This window comes from Eremothecium gossypii, chromosome VII, assembly GCF_000091025.4.
Source record: "Eremothecium gossypii ATCC 10895 chromosome VII, complete sequence".
NCBI classification, from domain to species: Eukaryota; Fungi; Ascomycota; class Saccharomycetes; order Saccharomycetales; family Saccharomycetaceae; genus Eremothecium; species Eremothecium gossypii.
Genome location: NC_005788.4, coordinates 1,325,604 through 1,345,725, shown reverse-complemented (window position 1 = coordinate 1,345,725; position 20,122 = coordinate 1,325,604). Strand labels below are relative to the sequence as shown.

General features: G+C 50.9%; 10 protein-coding genes across 10 annotated transcripts; 6 read left to right on the top strand and 4 right to left on the bottom strand.

The window, feature by feature from the left end:
* Positions 1 to 6: 6 nt before the first annotated feature.
* On the bottom strand, positions 7 to 2,307 carry COG3 (Golgi transport complex subunit COG3; the record flags this gene model as incomplete). Its single annotated transcript, NM_211875.1, has 1 exon — positions 7 to 2,307. The coding sequence occupies one exon, from the start codon at positions 2,305 to 2,307 to the stop codon at positions 7 to 9; it is 2,301 nt and encodes a 766-aa protein (NP_986813.1).
* A 227-nt stretch (positions 2,308 to 2,534) lies between these two features.
* On the bottom strand, positions 2,535 to 2,870 carry PET100 (Pet100p; the record flags this gene model as incomplete). Its single annotated transcript, NM_211874.1, has 1 exon — positions 2,535 to 2,870. One exon carries the CDS (start codon positions 2,868 to 2,870, stop codon positions 2,535 to 2,537), a length of 336 nt encoding a protein of 111 aa, NP_986812.1.
* Positions 2,871 to 2,965: 95 nt separating this feature from the next.
* MYG1 (Myg1p) lies at positions 2,966 to 4,198 on the top strand (the record flags this gene model as incomplete). The annotated part of the gene is made up of 1 exon (NM_211873.1): positions 2,966 to 4,198. The coding sequence occupies one exon, from the start codon at positions 2,966 to 2,968 to the stop codon at positions 4,196 to 4,198; it is 1,233 nt and encodes a 410-aa protein (NP_986811.1).
* A 261-nt stretch (positions 4,199 to 4,459) lies between these two features.
* Positions 4,460 to 10,675, top strand: BEM2 (GTPase-activating protein BEM2; the record flags this gene model as incomplete). Its single annotated transcript, NM_211872.1, has 1 exon — positions 4,460 to 10,675. One exon carries the CDS (start codon positions 4,460 to 4,462, stop codon positions 10,673 to 10,675), a length of 6,216 nt encoding a protein of 2,071 aa, NP_986810.1.
* A 232-nt stretch (positions 10,676 to 10,907) lies between these two features.
* On the bottom strand, positions 10,908 to 12,044 carry OXA1 (membrane insertase OXA1; the record flags this gene model as incomplete). Its single annotated transcript, NM_211871.1, has 1 exon — positions 10,908 to 12,044. The coding sequence occupies one exon, from the start codon at positions 12,042 to 12,044 to the stop codon at positions 10,908 to 10,910; it is 1,137 nt and encodes a 378-aa protein (NP_986809.1).
* A 284-nt stretch (positions 12,045 to 12,328) lies between these two features.
* PET122 (Pet122p) lies at positions 12,329 to 13,141 on the top strand (the record flags this gene model as incomplete). Its single annotated transcript, NM_211870.1, has 1 exon — positions 12,329 to 13,141. One exon carries the CDS (start codon positions 12,329 to 12,331, stop codon positions 13,139 to 13,141), a length of 813 nt encoding a protein of 270 aa, NP_986808.1.
* Positions 13,142 to 13,314: 173 nt separating this feature from the next.
* On the top strand, positions 13,315 to 14,631 carry AGOS_AGR141C (2-aminoadipate transaminase; the record flags this gene model as incomplete). The annotated part of the gene is made up of 1 exon (NM_211869.1): positions 13,315 to 14,631. The coding sequence occupies one exon, from the start codon at positions 13,315 to 13,317 to the stop codon at positions 14,629 to 14,631; it is 1,317 nt and encodes a 438-aa protein (NP_986807.1).
* A 103-nt stretch (positions 14,632 to 14,734) lies between these two features.
* Positions 14,735 to 15,340, top strand: SHU2 (Shu2p; the record flags this gene model as incomplete). Its single annotated transcript, NM_211868.1, has 1 exon — positions 14,735 to 15,340. The coding sequence occupies one exon, from the start codon at positions 14,735 to 14,737 to the stop codon at positions 15,338 to 15,340; it is 606 nt and encodes a 201-aa protein (NP_986806.1).
* A 344-nt stretch (positions 15,341 to 15,684) lies between these two features.
* Positions 15,685 to 18,126, top strand: UBP3 (mRNA-binding ubiquitin-specific protease UBP3; the record flags this gene model as incomplete). Its single annotated transcript, NM_211867.2, has 1 exon — positions 15,685 to 18,126. The coding sequence occupies one exon, from the start codon at positions 15,685 to 15,687 to the stop codon at positions 18,124 to 18,126; it is 2,442 nt and encodes an 813-aa protein (NP_986805.2).
* A 199-nt stretch (positions 18,127 to 18,325) lies between these two features.
* Positions 18,326 to 19,840, bottom strand: SPI1 (Spi1p; the record flags this gene model as incomplete). The annotated part of the gene is made up of 1 exon (NM_211866.1): positions 18,326 to 19,840. The coding sequence occupies one exon, from the start codon at positions 19,838 to 19,840 to the stop codon at positions 18,326 to 18,328; it is 1,515 nt and encodes a 504-aa protein (NP_986804.1).
* Positions 19,841 to 20,122: the final 282 nt, after the last annotated feature.

Here is a 20,122-nt window from a genome sequence, read left to right as displayed (position 1 = left end):
AATGCGTTATGAATGCTTTGGCGAGCCAGAGTCCTTCATGCCGTCTGTCGCCGATGGCACCATTGTGGCATCGAAGAGGTCATTCAGAAGGTCTGGAGTTAGCAAGACGTCTAACGTATCGTGGGGTATAGCGCCCCGCGCTACCTCTGCAGAGATGCCCTCGATGTACATGGAATATTCCTGCACCACTGCATTACGGACCGCGTGGACTATGTGGACTGCGACGGACTGGTCTGGCATATGCGCAGCGACGAGTTGCTGAAACTTGGGTAGCCGTTCCTCAATGTTCATCTTGAGTTTGAGATTGGCACCGGGGAGGGCATCTGGCAACGTCACTTGAAGAGTGTCCTGTAGTAAGTCCCGTGCAGCGACCGTCGTGATTGTGTTGAGCAGGTTCCTGAGCTCTACCACGATTTCTGAACGGGCGTCGATCATATTGTTAACTATCTTCGGTACGGTTTCGCGAGCGAGACTGAGGACAGAGCCTGAGCCGCCAGACGGAAATGAACCCTTGCGTATCGAGTTAATAAGCTCGCCCAAGCCGGAGAAATCAAGATATGTCTCATTACTGCTGTATTGAATATCGAAGTGCTGCACCTGGTCGCGTAGCATCAAGAGGTTCTTGAGGTATGTCAGCATGTCATCTAAATGCGTGAAGTCTGGCGAAGACTGGTATGCACCTTTTAACGATTGTATACAGTCATGCACAATATGATGGGCGAGATTATCAAACACAGAGGAATTGACCAGCTGATATACCTTTGAAAGCAGCGCAAGAGCGTAAAGAAGGGATGGGTAATAAGCCTTCAATTGGTTGCCTACCAAACTGCCATTTTCTGGAAGTTCATAATTTTCCAGGAATTGCAACAACAAGCTGTGATCTTCGTCTGCAGCTCCAGTATGCGTATCGACCATTGTACCGTATGTTCCCTTGCCTGTGCGCTTGTCTGTATCCTCCTTAGGTGGAGTATAGTTCGTGACTTTGCGCTGTACATACGCCTCTGCACGAAAGATCAACCTGGCCTGTAGATCCTGCAGAATCGGTTCAAAAAGTCTATCAAATCTAACTTTACCAAATTGTAAGCTGTATTCAGTGGATGATTCCTCAAACTGATAGTATTTATTCAAAAGAGTGATCGCGTCGCAAATATGTGTAATGGAGCTTTCTCTTAGAATATCTGCCCGGGTCGAATCATGTAGAGGCTCGCATAGTTGATAGAGCCAATCGTTGATACGCTGCAAATCGGTTTCCTGAGGAAAGAACTTGGAAAATATGTTATACTCTTTTTCACACAGTTTGGTGAAGAATAATATATTCTGCTGTAGCGAACGAACCATGATATTCTCGCCCAGCAGGCCTGCTGACTCCTCCAATTGGGCCCTTATAGTATGCTGTAGCAACTTGTCCCTGATACGGAAGTAATGCTCATAGCACTCGTCAAGTAGAGAGGCTAACTCTTCCCGGTACTTGGAATTGGACTCCAAATTCACTTGCTGCTGCAGTGTCTGAAGCAGGGACGAAAATTCTTCTGCAGCTGCAGCGAACTTATTGTAGAGAAGGGCGTCCCTCGAGGCGCTCCCAGATGTCCCGTTCGCAATGTTCAGAAGCTTGGAGTTCACATCTGTCTCCACACCTCTGAGGAAGTTCGTGAGATAGTTGACAATCAAACTGCAAGACCTGACTAGACATTGCTTGAACCGCAGCCTATACGCGCCAACCTCCGAATACATGGGATGCGCGTCCATGAACTCCAGCGAACTGTTTATCTTGCGCAGAGTATTACGGAAGGACTCCCTTTTGACCACATTCGCCGAGGAATACTGGTTGAGCTTCCGCATGACCGGGTCTAGTGCTTCGAAGTGACTCAACTCCGTGCTGATCTGCTCATACTGAGCGGCCAACTGGTCGTACTCCGTATGCAAAACATCTGTGGTTTCCTGGAAGTGCGCCACCTTGAGCGATATCTCATTAAACTTGGTAACCAGCTCTCCCAACTGATGATTGACTGCACTGGTTTCCGTCAGCAGGTCCTCCAGTTCGCCAGTTCTGGTGTCCACTTCCGCCACGTATCCGCTGTACAATGTATACTCGTCGTTCGCAGACCCCAGAGCAGAAGCTCGCCGCCACTCTGGCGCCAGCAGCTCAATTACCTGAGGTTCAATCTCTGTTTCAACCGTTGCCAACAGAGTGTCTACTTTTTGGCGTAACGAACTATCCCCAAAAAGCGGAGGCAGCTCATCGTGAGAGGAGGCACCGGGATTTGCCGCTACATCCTGTATGACTGAGTTCTTCCGGCTCCTAGGCATGGTGCAGTTGCTGCCTCAACGGCTTTCTTCCTGGTGCAGGTCTGCAGTGGTTCGTGCTTATGCGCAAGCAGAATACCATGTTGAGCCGGCGAAATCTCATCACGTGATCATCATCTTGCAACGGCTCGGAGGACGCTGATGCACTGTTCCATAGGCTTAGGGCGCAATTATACGCTAGCTAGTTATATTGATAATATGTACATGATGCCTTCGGCACGACAGCGCACTCAGTGCTCGGCCGCCGCGCCGCGCTCGGCAAGCTCTTGTCTCAACTTGGCCTTCTCGGCCTCCACGTCCAGACCAAACTCCTCAGCCAACCTGCGCTCCAGCCTCAAGCGCTTTTCCAAGCGCTCCTTGCGCATGCGTGCCAGCTCGGCCTGGATCTCGTACTTCTCCTTGGGGATCTTGTTCAGCGACTCGGGGTCTGGCCAGAAGCCAGGCACGTTCAGCTTGCGGTCGGTGTCCGTTCCGATGTAGTACATGACCCCCACAGGGGCGAGCAGGCAAAACGAGAAGCGGAACAGTTCCAGCTGGGCTCGCGTGTACTTGAAGGGTAGCCTCATCTTGCTTGCGGGCTCGTTGTGTGCTTGTGTGGTAGCGGCAAGAGAGGCCTCAGCGACGCGGGGCTTTCTAGTACGGGTTTCGGCTGTCTCACGTGATGCGGATGTCACGTGGCGCGCACGCGTTGCTACTTGGGCGCATCGCAACAACCACTACTCCCACAAAGGTACAGGGGGCATCGCCGATGCAGATTGGACTGGCCCGACCGGCAACTGCAGTCGCATGGTTCGCTCCACGGACGAGGATACGCTCGTTGGTAAATCCTGGTTTTCTTGCAGAAAAATTTGCGGGCCATCGCACTGTTAGCCATCTCCGACTCCTCGCCACGATGTCCAAGAAGCTCAAGATGACCCCGTTCAAGCAAATCTGTACGCACTCGGGCTCGTTCCACGCTGACGAGGCGCTCGCAGTGTACATGCTGCGCCTACTGCCTGAGGGTAAAGACGCCAAGCTCGTGCGGTCGCGCGACCCGGCCAAGTGGGAGGAGTCCTGTATCGTGGTGGACGTCAGTGGCAAGTACGACGGCGTCAAGTACTTCGACCACCACCAGCGCGAGTTCTTCGAGACGTTCAGCGACCAGTACAAAACCAAGCTCTCGAGCGCCGGCCTGGTGTACAAGCACTTTGGACGGCAGATCGTGCGCGCGCTGTGCCCTGAGATCAGCGACGAGGACACCGAGCTGCTCTACGAGAAGGTGTACCGCGACTTCGTCGAGGCCCTGGATGCCAACGACAACGGCATCAGCAACTTTGACGCCGAGGAGCTCGGCGTGCGCCCGCGCTTCCACGACAAGAACATCTCCATCCCGGGCATCGTCGCCAAGATGAACCCCGACTGGAACGAAGAGACCAGCGACGCCCGCTTCGACGAGTGCTTCCTTACCGCCTCGGCCTTTGTCGGCGACTGCTTCGCGCGCGTCGTGCGCGGCTATGGCCGCGCGTGGCTACCCGCCAAGGACATTGTCCGCGCCGGCGTGCGCGACCGCGCCGCCGTCGACCCCAGCGGCCGCATCGTCGTCCTCGAGCGCTTCTGTCCCTGGAAAGAGCACCTCTACGACGTCGAGCGTGAGCTCGGCCTCGTCGGCGAGGTCCTCTTCGTGCTGTTCGCCGACTCCTCTGGTTCCTGGCGCGTCTCCACCGTCCCGCAGTCGGCTACCTCCTTCCGCTTCCGCCACGGTCTGCCAGAGCCTTGGCGCGGCCTGCGTGACGATGCCCTCTCCGAGGCGACCGGCGTCCCCGGCTGCATCTTCGTCCACGCCGCGGGCTTCATCGGCGGCGCGCGCACCCGCGACGCTGCCCTTGCGCTCGCCCGGCTGAGCCTCCCCGCCTAGCCGCCTACATACCTATTTATCGCCCTGGCCCTGGGCACATTCCGCGCAGATTAGCGCCAATTTGCAATTACATCATACAGGAGGCGATCCGCGCTCATCAAAAGGCCACGCTGCCTCTGCCGCCCGCCCCATATTTAGCCTCTCCACCGGGTCCCGGTAGCGTCCCCTACCGTTCCAGGCTACCAACAGAGCTGGTTTTCTCCGCCGGCTTTCGCTACTTGCGTACTCTTTCGCGTGCTCGTCAGCCACCGAACAACGCAGATGCCCCTAAAGTGGGCTGCGAGAAACAAGAAGCCACCATCTGCGCCGCAGTCGTGCGCAAGCAAGCCGTCCAGTGCGTCGCAGTCATCCTGCGTTGACGAGCGCATCAGCGCGACGCCGCGGAGCTCGATCTCGTCGAATTCAAGCCCTAATTCCAAAAATAATATGTCGCGTCATTCGCACTCCAATGGATCTGTTTACTCAGATGAAACAACATTGAAGACAGCCCAAACCCACTACACACAACAAGGCCAACAGGCAAAGCCGCAACAGCACACGCAGCAGCAGCAGCAGCAGCCACAGACGCCGATGCAGTTACAGGTGCCGACGGGGCAAGCGCACAAGCGGACGCTGACATGTGAGGACATGAAGGCGGGTGCGCGCTGCGAGGAGCAGGTGTCGCCCTGCTCGCAGCCGGCGGGCTCGCCGGTGCGACGTGGAGGCGGGCTGAACGGGGAGACGTACGACGGGACTGTGTTTCGGCTCGGGTGGGTGAACAAGGCGCAGGGCGCAGCGCCGGCGCGCGAGGGGCGATACAGCCACCAGCCAACAGCGTCACTGTCTTCGATCGGATCGGAGCGGCCGCACTTCACGGGAGGGGGGACGAGCGGGTACCAGTATGTCGCGACTGCGTACCGGTTGCACCGTGCGCAGCTCAAGGGCTGCATCCTGAATCTGTACAAGTCGGGCCTGACGAATGTGAAGTACTTCGACCCGGCGCTGGAGCCGAGCGCTGCGGCGCTGCAGATGCACCAGGAGCGACAGGAGATGCCCCTCCTGCAGCCGCCCCTCCCCTCCGAGGCTGTGCCGGCGCCTTCGATCCTGGAGGCGTCCATGGAGAGCGGCGAGCTGCGGCTGGAGTACCTGAGCGAGGCGTACCCTCATCCGGACCTACAGCTGGACAAGAAGGACGGCAAGATCCTTTCGGGGTCGCTGGAGTCGCTGTGCCACGCCGTGCTGTTCATGCCCACGACTGACGCGAAACGGGTCACAGACATCTTGTTGCTCCTGCCGCTCCTGGACGACTTCACGCGTGTCCTCAACTACTTCAACCTGTTCGGGAAGGTATTTTCGAAGCACCACCCGGCGGGCGCGGCGGGAGCCGATGACCTAAATCAGAACTACAACATCAGCAACGAGACAGACCGCCAATTGACGCTGCGGCTAGCCACAGTGGTCCAGACAGTGCTGGACATGTTCCCGGGCTTTCTGCTGGACGACAAGATTTTCCAGTCCCTGGTGATACTACTCGATACGATTTCCTTCCACGATGAAGACACGTCGCAGGAGCTGAAGGTGGCGATAGCGGAGAAACAGACGGTACTGGTCAAGCTGACCGGCTTTGCAAATGAACCCATCCAGTCCGCGAAACTCGATGTTTTAATAAAGGTGCAGAGCTTCCTGAAACTTGATACCGAGAAGGTTGCCAACCAGATTCACAAGATCAATCTAACCTTTAATAGGGTATGGAGCCCACAAGCCGATTATTCCCTACTTTACGACTCTCAATATACACAAAAGCACGTGGAACTAAACCCATTGGTATTTTTCAACGATAAAAATGTACAGTATTTGAGTCGCTTAATGGTGTCTCATATCTTCTGCGAAGAGACGGGATTTACGCCGAAGAAACGAGCGGAGGTTTTGACAAAATGGGTCCAATTGGGATGCAAGTTTGAGCGACTTGGGGACATGGTCTCATGGCTTGCAATTGCGACAGTAATATGCTCCATCCCCGTTTTACGCTTGACAAGGACGTGGCAATATGTGCCTGACTCTTACTTGAAGATAATTTTTAAGGATTGGGTACCCACGATTGTCCAGTTGGATCGCAGGCAAATGTCCTCCAAGTCGATGAACAGTGTTTTCATACTAGCCCCACCTAATTTAAACGATGCCTTTGTGAGGGACAATGTGATCCCTTACTTTGGCGACTTAGTCATTCACTCCGATGATCTACCCAGAGACAGCAAGTATAAGTACTTGGAGAAAAAGATACGCCGCACAAAAAATGCCTTTTACAAGTGGCAGCAGAGACTAGACCAGGCATTTGCGCAGGATAGAGATTCTGCCAGTTCCTTTACGGACTCCTTGCATCTTGACGAGGAGGAACATGATGTGGCAGATTTCTATCAGTATTGGAGGTTTCACATGAATTTGCCACCAATGAATATTGAAACAATTATGGAAATGAGTTTAAAAATGGAACCCCCTTCTATTAATCAACAGACTTATTCGAAGACATACTCAACGAGAAGTGCGCTCATCAGTGGGGCTTATTTGCCGACCTTGTTTACAACATTGTTACCATCATATTCCCTGTTTCCACAGGAACTACTGATTGCAGCTGCAAGCACGCCATCCACGAAAAATAATAACTCATCTCAAGCCTCTAACCGGATCAGCCAACTATCTGTGAATTCGACACCTCACTCAAATGCCAGTTCGAGTTCCGCAGCGAGCGCTGTTACCGGAATTGATAATATCGATGTGCCAATTACAAAGGAGATATCATCCAAGTTATCAAACAAACAGGTTTTACTGAAGTTCATTAGGGATATGTTCAACGTAGATATTAACGTTTTCCACATATCTGATGATGTTATTTTCAAGTCCATTCGTGATTACGAAGCTAAATCGAGGCCTACTAGTGTCGTTATTGAAAGTCCCAAGCGGTTGTCGCTTCTTTCTTCGGTCTCTCCTGATGTATCTGCTGTCAGCAGTGCATTGGAAAATTTGGATCTGTTCAAAAATTTTAACTCCAGTTCTGATGATATCGCCGAATTTACCGTACAGGTGGTGTTGAAATGTGCAAGCTTGGAAAAGATTTTTGATATCTTGGTCTTAACAAGCCGGGTGTTCTCCAACCTCGTAACAACTACAGATTTGGTTTCCTATTTTAATAGTGAAAAGGCAAGGCGGGAAAAGTCAGGCGCTCAACACAATGGTCAGCACTCTATTGGTTTGTTAGATTTTGCATTGATTAGCCTAATTATGGATAATGAGCTCTTTGCAGAGACCTTTTTTAACAACTACAAAAGTTTTACGACGACGTTGTGCGTACTGGAAAACTTGGCAAAGAGATTTATCGGTGCGAAATCCTCAGCCATATCTATTAGTCTAATCAATAAGTTACGGAATTCTGAATCATCCCGGCAGATACCACCTTCTACTACCTCCAACCAGTTTTCAGCGAGTGGCATCTTTAAGCCATCATATGATGAGCTTAAATTCCCTGTCTGGGATCTTAAGGTCACCAGCGTCGAAGGCTGTCCGCTAGACTACCTTGCAAAGATTCAGATCGGAGTATTGGAATCACTATACCATTTGATTAGAGAGCATTATGCGGACTTCACCGATGATCTCGCTAACAACAAAACCTTTCTGGATATTCTGAAGATCATTAACCAGGAGGTTTATGATGAGTGGGACAAAAGATTAGATGACCTAAGGAATAATAATAACAGTAGCCAGAAGAGGAAGAACAGTTGCGATGATAATTCTAGTGCCAAGATTACTTTCCATGTTAATGATGCTCGACCTGAAAACTCCAATGAGAATAAGCGGGGTGCGGCGACGAATTTGGGGGATAGCTCCTTAGCAGCATTGGAAAAACTTCAATGTACATTACAGGATCTATACGTGAAGATTAAGTCCTCATATCAACGCCAATTATATCGTCCATTGGGCGTCACAAGAAATTGCAGGAAAGTTCACGATATGCTGTGCCAATTTCAGCCGCAGACTAGTATGTCCGCTCTTATCATGAATGGATCTAGTGACACACTTGATAAGATGGTTACCGAATTCCAGGCCCTGAAACACACCGATTATGATGATATTATTAATTGGATTTACAAATTAGATCATTTTATTACCTCGAAACTAAAGCTTGTTTCGAACCAAGACTGGATTCAAGTGTCGCAAATTTTAGAGTCTTTGTCGAATGATTCTCTTGTTGCTTTGTTCAATTATCCATTGCATGCGGAATCTAATAATGTAATTGCAAGTGGAAGTTCTCAGTTGGATGATCTTCAAATTTTGGATATATTCACCTGGTTATCAACGCTTGAGAGTGGTTCAGCACACATTATTGATAAGTTCCCTGCTAGCGTTCAGTTGATAGTCAGACTGCATTTGTCTCTGACTAAATTTTTTACTGTGCATATTGCCCATCTGCATTCTACCTATGAGGCCAGAGTTAATACTTGTTCACTTATCTTGGAGATACTCAACTTTGTTCATGTTAAGAATGCCAATGTTAATTTATTCCATTCTGATGATGCTGGGGAGGGTTCTATGGCCACAATTTCGCCACATGTCCCATCTTTCATCGAAACAGCCATAGAAAACGCCATCATAAGTCCAGAATCCCGATTTTTTGAGGTTTCATGGAAGCAAGCCTATAAGACAATATCCGAGAAAGATGAGAAGTTGACGTTCATTGGATCTGTGCTTACCGGGTTAGATAAATCGACGGCGCACTTTTTGGATGCCGATAACAGGCAGCCTGTTAGGCCCAAGAATTTTTCGCCTTGCCCGGGTTGGTTTATCTCTCGTCTGTTGGAGATCACTGGCCTAGTTCCTAACATGAGCATTGAAAATTCCAAAATGATCAACTTTGACAAAAGGCGATTCATCAATAACATAGTGATAAACTATCAAGACTTGATTCCAAATACTGAACAGCTTCCGTCTCATGATGATGAAAAATCCGCACATCAATTTGGGTCTATCCTTTTCCATTATGGCACCGAGTCATCGATTAAGGCATTTAGAAAAGCTAGTAAGGAGGCTGCTTCAAATGAGGCAAGAAAATTGAAGTTTCAAGCAATGGGCTTGTTCAATGATATCCTAGTCACTGAAGTCTACAAGGTGCAGAGAGATCAAAAGAAACAGGAACAGTTAACCGTACAGGAACATGAGGCAAAAAGATCAGTCTTGATTCAACACCCAAACAAAGTGTCTGTCTCTTCGGCTTCATCTTCAGTCTCTGGGTCTTCCAGTGGCTCTACTGCTAGAACTTCTAATCCTGCTCATGCTGCTTACGCGTTAAATATGGCCGGGTCCTTATCAATTTCAGCTGCCAGACATGGTAGAAGCTCTGTTTCATCTAGGAGTTCGGTAATATCAAATACCGCAACTGCTACTTCCCCAGCAAGTGGCGCTTCCCCAAACCAAACCAGCACCTCTCATCATGGGGGCATGGGTAAAAAAATTGGTGGCTTTTTGAGGAGGCCATTCTCCATCAGTGGATTTACCTCGTCATCCTCTCAATATACCACAACGTCAGTTGTGCTGTCTGGCGTCCAGGCTAACGGCTCTATATCCCCATATGAGCTACCCGAACTCACTTCCGAAATACAAGATACAAAGATCGTCACTGTCATCAAGACTTTTGAGATCAAATCGTGCATCCAAATCAACAACTACAGGCAGGATCCTGATATGATGCATTGTTTTAAGATTGTTATGGAGGATGGTACACAACATACCCTTCAATGTATGGACGACGCTGATATGCATGAATGGATGAAGGCCATTACACTCTCTAAAAGATACTCCTTCCATTCTAAAAGATTTAAGGGTAAAACATCAAATAAAATCTTCGGTGTACCGGTAGAAGACGTTTGCGAAAGAGAAGGAGCGTTAATACCCAATATTATAGTGAAATTGTTGGATGAAATCGAGTTGCGCGGGCTTGATGAAGTGGGCCTATATAGGGTGCCTGGTTCCGTGGGCAGCATCAATGCACTCAAGAATGCATTTGACGATGAGGGGGCTGTTCACAACACTTTTACGCTGGAAGATGACCGTTGGTTTGAAATAAATACTATTGCCGGGTGTTTTAAACTATACCTCAGGGAACTTCCTGAATCTTTGTTCACAAATGAAAAGGTGGACGAGTTCGTTAATATCATGACCGCTTACAAGAACCATGAGGTTGATCTATCCCAGTTCCAGAATGGTATAAAGACGCTGCTGAGTACCTTGCCTGTTTTCAATTACCATATTCTAAAACGGCTGTTCTTGCATCTCAACCGCGTTCACCAGCATGTTGAGAATAACAGAATGGATGCTAGCAACTTGGCAATTGTGTTTTCGATGTCTTTCATCAACCAAGATGATCTTGCCAGTACGATGGGGCCCACTTTGGGTTTGCTGCAAATGCTACTACAGCATCTGATTAGAAACCCAGAGCATTACTTCACCTGATGTTATGCAAGCTCGTGGTGTTTTTGGTTCTTTATCATTCTTTAATCTTTGTATTACACTCCGAACGAAGGACTATGTATACTTTAGTAATGTACTCGTTATGTTTATGTTTAATTTCTAATACAGTTATGTGAGGCTTTCGCCGCTTTGAAACTATGTGCAGGTAATGTTGTATTTAAGTACAAGAAGCAAAGGTTGGCCGAGTAATATGAAAGAGCATCATGTTGACCGTTTACTTTAGTTTCGACCTGTGGACAATCTTTATATTGCTAGTCCGTTCTTTCTCCTTCTTTGCCGCCTCCTCTAGTTCATAACGTTTTTTGTTCATCTCCGCCTTCTTCTCAGCTTGCTCCTTGGCCTTCTTTATGTTCTCCCTGAAACTTTCCAGTAAACCCTTTGGTGGGGCATTAGGATCCGCGGGTGGTGCTGGAACCACATCTGCGATGTTCAACTTGCGCCGGATAGCAGGTGTTCTCAATAATAGCGTCTGGGCAACAGAACACACACCGTTGACAGCAAGATAAAGCACAACTCCGCTAGCTAGGTTCATCGTAGCTGGGATCGTCAACAGCGGTAGGAAGGTAAACACCTTTCTCATCTGGGGCGAGAATTGTTGAGCTCCAGATTCTCCACCTGCGCGACTCAGCCCCATGAACATCGCCGCAGTCAGACACTGGAGACCGAGGTAGGGGTCAGCCTGTGCCAGATCGGCAAACCACCAGATACCCTGGACACTGAAACCATCCACAGGGTAGTTTGCCATCTGCCTGATTGCTGCGAAGAAGGAGATGGCAAGAGGCAATTGAAGAATAGGCACAACTAGATAACGGTTTTTGATGCCGTTCTCCTGTAGGAGCTTCCGCCGCTTCAATGTGGCCTGTTGCTGCTCCACCAGGTCAGTGCTTGCCATGACTTCCCGCGTCAGCTGCTCCAGCTCCGGCTTCACCCGTGAAGTCTTGGCGATCGTATCGGAGTACTTCACGTACAGCGGGAACAGCAACGCCCGCACAAGCACTGTAGTCACGCAAATGGTCCCCCACCATGGAAGCCCGGCATAAACGTGCACGTGCTCCAATATGTTTTGCAGCAAACCCGTCGGCCACAGCCACGAGTCCGCCATATTAATCGACGCCAGGTACCCTATATGGTTCGATGCCTCTCCCGCTGCCTGCACTATAGGCTCCGCCGTTTCAAACGTCGGTAGTTGGTTCTGTAGCTCAGACAGTTCTTCAGTAGCCTTGGGTATCCCACCGCCGCTAGCGCTGGAGTTCAACCGGATGGCCGTGCGCTGCAAGCCCACAGGAAAGGCTGTTCCGAATGTCGGCGTTCTCAGAGAACGCACTGTACGCAAAGCAGATGCTCTCAGCATATCTAGTAATCAAATGGTATTCCTGGATCACGCGAAAGTTCTCTCTGAGAGCAAATCGAGTTTGAACCGCTTCAATTGACGGACTGATGATGGCCTATTGGACATAAAATTTTTTCTCGAGTGATTTTTCACCGAGTAGCCCTCGAAATAGTCAAGCTCATCGAAGCCAGCTCAGCTTCCGGGAAAGACACCGTTGGCTGTAAGTTTGAGGATCTGCACGCTATTGGTGTTAATTGAGACTAGTGCACTCCATTGTGGGATTTTTATGTGGTACCGGATCGAACATGATAAAGGCAAACGTAACTGGGTCAACACAGCGGGCCATTGTGAAACAGTGTCTTAACAGGAACTTCGATGAGGTGCTTCAAAAGTTGCGGCTGATGCCGCTACAAGAGTGCAGTGTTTCTTTCTTGCAAATATACCTTGCGCGGGCGGTACAGGAAGGACATGTGGCGTCGGTAGACTACGTATGGAACCGATTCGTGCAGCGGGCAGGCGTGCTGGTGGTGCGACCAGATGTTCTCTGTGACCTAGGGAACCTGATGTTCTTCAGCGGGTCGTTTGGGATCTTGGACAGCGTCTGGAGGCACTATAACAAATTCTACAGGTCAGAACAGGGGGCAGAATGGGACGACTACCGCTACCACCTGCTGCGACTGCGCATCGAGGGCTACGCGACACGCTCCACCTCTGGAACGGCGTTCCCCAAAAAGTGGCGCAAGTTGCTGGAGGATCTGGACCGTAGTCTCCCAGCATACCCCTTCTCTGTGTGGGATTTTCCGCAGCTAAAGCAATCTTTGGGCGGGCTGGAGGAGCGCAACCTTGCTCGCTGGGTAATAAAGGCATTGCGCGGCGTGCAGAATGAACACACCTCGACGCTGCTGCTGAACATGACGCTACAGCAGCCGCACTTAGATCGTGATGCAAAGCTCAGGCTCTTCCGCTGGTTTGTAGGCCGCAGACACTGCAGCGCGGACGCACTAAATGAGACGATCCACTTGCTTGCCCGGAGGTTACAGAAAGACGAATATACCGAACTGAGGGCTTTCCTGTCCCAGATGGGCATTGATGCTCCTGAAGAGCACAAGGGGAGTTAATAAGCAGAGCAGAGCGCGCCGGAGCAGTGTGGCTCCCTGTGCCGTAATTCTCTGTTACACTGACGGAACACATTTTGCTGTTGCTGGGCACCAGCGAGTAAAATACACCCTTTTATGCGCTGTCTTTTGGTTACTTCTGGTTCTTCAGAGGGCCACGCCGACGGTTAGACAAAATGGGAGATGGATCGCAGATCAACTTCTTCAAGGGCCATCCTTCTGTGCGCCTACTTCCCCGAGAGAGCATCATCAAAAGTACCAAGGAGTTGTTGGAGCCTGAACATCGCGGGTATGACCAGAATCCAGAGGATTGCCACCCACTCACGTATGGCTCCGAGCAGGGCTCGCTATGGGTCCGCTCGGCCATTGCTACGCTGATCAACGACTGCTACCGCCCCGAGAAGGCCACTCGTGCCGAACATGTTAATCTCACTGGCGGTGCTTCCTATGGAATTATGAACATCCTGATGCAGACGACGCTGGCTCACGCCGGCTATACCCGGCGAGCGTTCCTTGTCTCGCCCACGTACTTTCTTATCAACCAGATATTCCTCGACGCTGGCTTTGGCGGCCGCATGACCGCTGTCCGGGAAACCCAGGATGGCCAGCTTGACCTTGAGTATCTTGCAGAGAAGCTTTCGGAGTTTGACGCAGAGCATCCATCCACTGAGGCACTCACGGAACCGCGGCGCACACCGCCTAAACGCACCTACCGATACGTCATGTATCTGATACCGACATATTCGAATCCTAGCGGGTCCACATACTCCCTAGAGACACGCACGCGCTTAGTCGAGCTGGCGCGCCGCTATGATATGCTGCTCATCTCAGATGACATCTACGATTTGCTCGCTTACGACCAACCGTCCGATCAATTGCCTCGCGCATTGCCTAGCCTTGTGCACGTGGACCGCGCCACCCTGAACGAAGAACAGGATAGCTGGGGCCATACCGTGGCAAACGCCAGTTTCTCGAAGATTGTTGCGCCGGGTCTGCGCTGTGGTTACCAGGAATCCGTGACCTCTCGCCTGGTCGGACAGCTGGCCAATGGGGGCGCCAACGTGTCCGGCGGCTCGCCCGCCCAGCTCAACAGCATGATAATTGGCACCCTCATCTCCACAGGCGAACTGGCACATCTGCTCCAGTTGCTACGCAGTGTTTACCAAGACCGCGCAGAGGTTTTGCACCGAGCTGTGCGTGAATATCTGCCCGCTGCAACCGATTACAAAGCACAAAACGGCGGCTATTTCTCCTGGTGCACGCTGCCCGAGGGCTACAACTCAGAAGCGATCTGCCGCACGCTGCAGCATGACTACGGTGTTGTATTAGCCAATGGGTCACACTTTGAGGTCAGCGACGATGAGCTCGGGTGGGGCCGCCGCTCCGTGCGCCTCTCAGTCAGCTTTTTAGAACCAGCGGAGATCGAAGAAGGCATGCGCAGGTTTGGAGCGGTATGCCAAGAGCACGCCACTGCCCTGGGCCTGCCTTTCTAGCTATCTTTTGTAGTGGTACTTAGGTCACATGCCCCATATATAACGTCGGCGCCCTCATGCTGCATGCAATGCGCAGTGCACCGCACGCCCAGGTAGGTCACCAATGGCAGAGACCAACTTCAATTACTCCAAGCTGCTGCGGAACCTCGTTACAGAAGACAACGTGCTCAATGAGGTCGTAGTATCGTTCCTCTACCAGCTGTTTCCTCGCGATCTCTTTGTCCGCGCATTCTCACTGCTCGAATCGGCGGACATGTTTATCTATGTGTGGATGCCCACACCCAAGGAGGCAGACGAGCTGCTCGAAAGCCTATACAATGGAACACCGCTGTACCGCCCCATCGTGCGCCCGCGCGGCCCGGACGACCGCCCCGTCTGCGTGGACCTCGACCATTGGTTTTGCTCCTGTACAGAATTTGCCGCCACGTGCCGCCCCCATCTGGTCGGGGATACGCCCCTGTCGGACGCCCTGTTTCGTCCCACGGAAGCAGCGGACCCCGACGACTGCTTCGGCATGCTAGCAGGTCTGCAGCATCTGCGTGCAGATCCCGAGAAGCTCATGTGCGAGCATCTTTTTGCCTTCGCCATACTGCTGCAGACAGATCTGCGCGTTCTGCGCCACTTTTCCACAGGTCCGGGCGCGCAGGTCTTCGTGCTAGGCATCACAAGCATTGACGAATGGCTCAAGCTGCATCTGAATGTTGTTTGATCCTGGCTGGGCAGGCGGGCCCGATCCCGACCCATTGCGCGACCGTTTGAGACATTAGCCCCACAGAACTTGGCAGGCCCATTCCACAGACCCATTAACGCCTATTAAACCGCCTACCAAGTCCTCAAGGAGCCCTGGTGGACTACAATAATCGACCGATGCCTTGCTCCAACCGATCACTATCAACGTTTGCTTGCTGGAGTTCAGTTCAGAAAGCGTCGCAATGTGAAAAGCAGCTTTTACCGCTTTTAATATCGCTCGAACGCAACTGTCGTAGTACCAAAGAAGACCGCTAGCCGTGTTACGTGTGAAGTCCGACTATCCGCACGCATAGTTACCAGAATATGCCAGATCCAAAGGAGAATCAAGGAAGTTATTCGATGTATCCCGCATCGCCTGTGCCTCCTGCAACGCAGATGCCACCAGCAGCAGCAGCGAACTCGTACCTGTACTCGAATGCATACCATTCGCAGTACAACTATGGGTATCCGGTCGGTATTGAGATCTACCCATCACAGACGATGCAATACATGGGGTATCATCAGCCGGCCATGACCTACGGAGGCTACGGCGGGCCCGGACAGGGGGCGGTGCCGGTGAAGAAGAAGTTCTACGGGAACGGCACGAACTACAAGAAGGAGCAGGCGGGCGGCGGAGCGGGCGGCGGGGCCGGCGGGGCGGAGGGGCGGCCGGTGCAGGTGACTATCAAGAATCTGTTCAAGTTCGAGTTGGGGAACAGCAACTGCGTGCGCGTTGACGGGCTGAAGATCGAGTATCCAATGTATGTGAACACGACACCAGAGGAGTTTGCGCAGGCGAAGCTGAAGCGGCACATGCTGCGACTCGAGGCGCTGAGAGAGTTGGACGGGAGAAAGGCCCCGGTCGCGCGCGAGGAGAAGGACAAGCGGGCTGCTTCGGAACAGAAGCAGCGCGATGCGCCGGCACCCGGCGGGGCACATGGCGCTACAAATGCGGTAGAGAATGAGAAAGTTGAAAAAAGAGACACACGGAAAGAAGAGCCGCATGCGCGGAAGGAAGCAGAAGTTCCACAGGCCACGCCGAGGGAGCCAAAGGAGGCAGATGTAGACACCACGTCGCAGAAAGTATTCACATCCCCACGCCGCGAAGACCAGAAACCCTCTGTAGCTTCTCAGAAAAAGCGCGACGACGTGCCTGCTCCCGCCAACACGCCTCTGAAATCTGAAGAGAAAAAAGGCGAGCCCTCAGGCCGCACGATGAAGTCTTGGTCGCAGGTTGCCTCGAATGCTGCTAGCAAGAAGCCAATACCGGCCAACGTTTCCCTCGCTGCGAAGAAAGAAAAGAGATATATTCCTTCCAGCATCAAAGGTTCTGAGCCATTGGGAACAGTGGCACTACGGATGTGCCTTGATAAAGACTACATAAACTATGTGAGCAGCACCATGCCGGAATCCGCAAAAGCTATCAAGCTTGGTATCCCACGAGGTATTATGAACAAAGGTAATATATGCTTCATGTCATCCGTATTACAGGTCCTTCTATTTTGTGAGCCTTTTATTGAGATGTTAAATGTTGTTCATGCGAGAACGGGCGTCAAGTCGTGGACACTGTTACCCCCTCTGCTAGGTTCATGTCTCGAATTTTATAAGGAATTTGAGAAGTTGCATGCGGACAAGGACAAAAACGATAAACAAAGCAACGGTAACGGCAAGTCCGCGAAGGCTAACAGGTCCAGTCAACCCGATGCTATCGATCCAGAGCATTTCTATAAGTGCATTTCAAAGCTGCCAATGTTTAAGGATCTTCAGTGGGGCCACCAGGAAGATGCAGAGGAGTTTTTGACGCATTTTCTCGATCAGTTGCACGAAGAATTTGTGTCATCGATCAACTCTTTGAGTTGTAGTGACATGATTCATCTGCTGCAGAGCCTCTCCGATGACGATTTGAAGGCGGAATTCGTTAGGTCTTTGTCCAAGTACAAGCGTGCGGAATTCATAAAAAACATGAGTTCAGAACTTAAGGCGTTGATTGATAAATACGGCAGTGCTTTGGAATATGATACCTCTGAAGGTTCCGAGAATTCATCCGAATGGCATGAAGTCAGCAAGAAGGGGAAAAAGACAAGGAATACTGTTAAGAGAACTACGGAACTAGAGCCATCTCCTATAATGTCCATATTTGGCGGTGAGTACCGTTCTGTGCTGGACATTCCCCAGAATAAGGAATCGCATTCTATTACTCTGGATCCTTTCTACACCCTGCATCTGCATATATCCGACCCAGAGGTCAACGATCTCGAATCTGCCTTCAAGAAATTCAGCGACTTTGAATACTTATCCTACAAGGCCGATTCTGGTAACGATGTAGAAGCAAAAAAACAGGCATTTTTGGACCGGCTACCGCGTGTTCTATTAATACAGTTGAAACGGTTTGAGTTTGTAAACAACAGCTCAGAGAGACGTGAGCTTATTAACTACAACGCGTACAACGGCCGCATAGAAAAAATCCGCAAGTGGATCAGATACGATCAGGAGCTGACGATTCCTAAGGAGGCTTTATCCTCGGTGAATGCGAAGTTTTATCTATCCGGTAAGGATACTACCTATAGATTAACTGGTGTTGTGTATCATCACGGGTTGTCCCCCAGCGGAGGACACTACACCGCGGATGTCCTACATCAGACACAGGATAAATGGTACAGGATCGATGATAATAACGTTACAGAAATCAGACAGGAGGATGTTTTCAAGCGTGGAGACGAAGCATCAGATTCCAAGACTGCCTACATATTGATATACCAAAGGTGAACAGAATAAGCTAACGACAATTTAATATTATTAAGTTTATCTGTAAACTGTAGACTTAGGATCTTACATAACATCTGTCTAACGAACGAAAATTAAGTAAAACCGCTGATGTGCGTGGCATCTCAAGGTATATATGTAGGCCGCGCGGTTTCAAAACTGTGGTAAAGCTGCCTGGCAGCAAATTCAAAACTGTGTGCAATTAAATGATGAAGGCCAAAGCACCCAAGACACCGGCCACGCCGCCGACTGCTAGCTTGTTAGCGCCAGCCGATGACTGAACAGGAACTGTTGGGACAGTAGGCACAACAGAGGTGGAAGTCGATTGGACTGGTGGTTGTGAGGCAGCTGGTGGAGCAGTAGACTTTGGTGGCTCAGCTGGTGGAGCAGTAGACTTTGGTGGCTCAGCTGGTGGAGCAGTAGACTTTGGTGGCTCAGCTGGTGGAGCAGAAGACTTTGGTGGCTCAGCTGGTGGAGCAGAAGACTTTGGTGGCTCAACTGGTGGTGCAGAGGACTTTGGTGGCTCAACTGGTGGTGCAGAGGATTTTGGTGGCTCAGCTGGTGGAGCAGAAGACTTTGGTGGTTGAGCTGGTGGAGCAGAAGACTTTGGTGGCTCAGCTGGTGGAGCAGAAGACTTTGGTGGCTCAGCTGGTGGAGCAGAAGACTTTGGTGGTTGAGCTGGTGGAGCAGAAGACTTTGGTGGCTCAGCTGGTGGAGCAGAGGACTTTGGTGGTTGAGCTGGTGGAGCAGAAGACTTTGGTGGCTCAGCTGGTGGAGCAGAGGACTTTGGTGGCTCAACTGGCGGTTGAGATGCAGGTGGCTGTGGAGCAGAAGACTTTGGTGGCTCCTCTTTGGTCGATGGCTTAGGAGCTGGTGGGTGCGTAGTAATGACAGGAACACTGCATGGGCAGTCGGTGATCGTTAGCGTAGTTGCTTCAGTCACAGTGTAGGTCTTACCGTTGGTCACAATCGAAGTTGGAGCTGGGCAGTAGGTGGTTAGCTCCGTCACAACGTTCCAAGTGGTAACAGTAACTGGTGGCTCTGGCTTTGGCTGTGGCTTGGAAGCAGTTGGCTGTGGCTTGGAAGCAGACGATTCTGGCTTGGAAGCAGATGGCTGCGGCTTGGAAGCAGATGGCTGTGGTTGAGAAGAAGGAGGAGTAATGGTAATTGGAGGCTTCTCGACAGGAACGCTGCATGGACAGTCAGTGATGGTTAGAGTGGTTGGCTTTGTCACGGTGTAAGTCTTGCCGTTGGTCACAATCTCAGTTGGCGATGGGCAGTAGGTAGTTAGCTCGGTGACAATGTTCCAGCTGGTGATAGTAGCAGTTCTCACACTGGTTGTTGGAATAACACATGGACAGTCGGTGACAGTTATCGTTTCAACAGAGTCCACGGTAGTGGTGAAGTTGTTAGTGGAGAAGACACCTGAGGTGATGACAGTCTCAAATGATGTCACAGTGACATAGTCGACCAAGGTACTGGCCTTTAATGTAGTGGTAGGTGGTCTGCTGCTGACCTCCGAGCTGTGCGATGCGATTGCCGAAGGGATGCTGGAGCTCGAGCTGCCAGAGGCAGTGGACGAAGCGGGTAACGTAGAGTTCGAGTACATTGGAGCACCAGAGCTGACAGCTCTGCGGCCAATAACGGAATTCTGATCAGACGCTGCTAGCGAACCGGTCGCGAGCGCCAGGCCCAATGAACACAAAGAAAACTTCATCTGACTTTATGAAAGCGATAGGATGAATCGGCTAAAGTATCAAACTCAGATCTGATCAATTGGCTTGGTGAGGAACAAGGAACACCATACAGATTCTTTGTTCGCCAATGCTTCTTATATACTGGCGACACCATCAAAGTCGCTGCTAAAATAGAACTTCCCCAGCGAATCGCTTGTGGCGCAAGCACTCGAAATTTCCATAAATAACTCCCGCACCCTTACGCCTCGATCGGCCAACCTTCCGATCCCTGCCAGGCAATTAATTACCTGTCTAGTTAATAT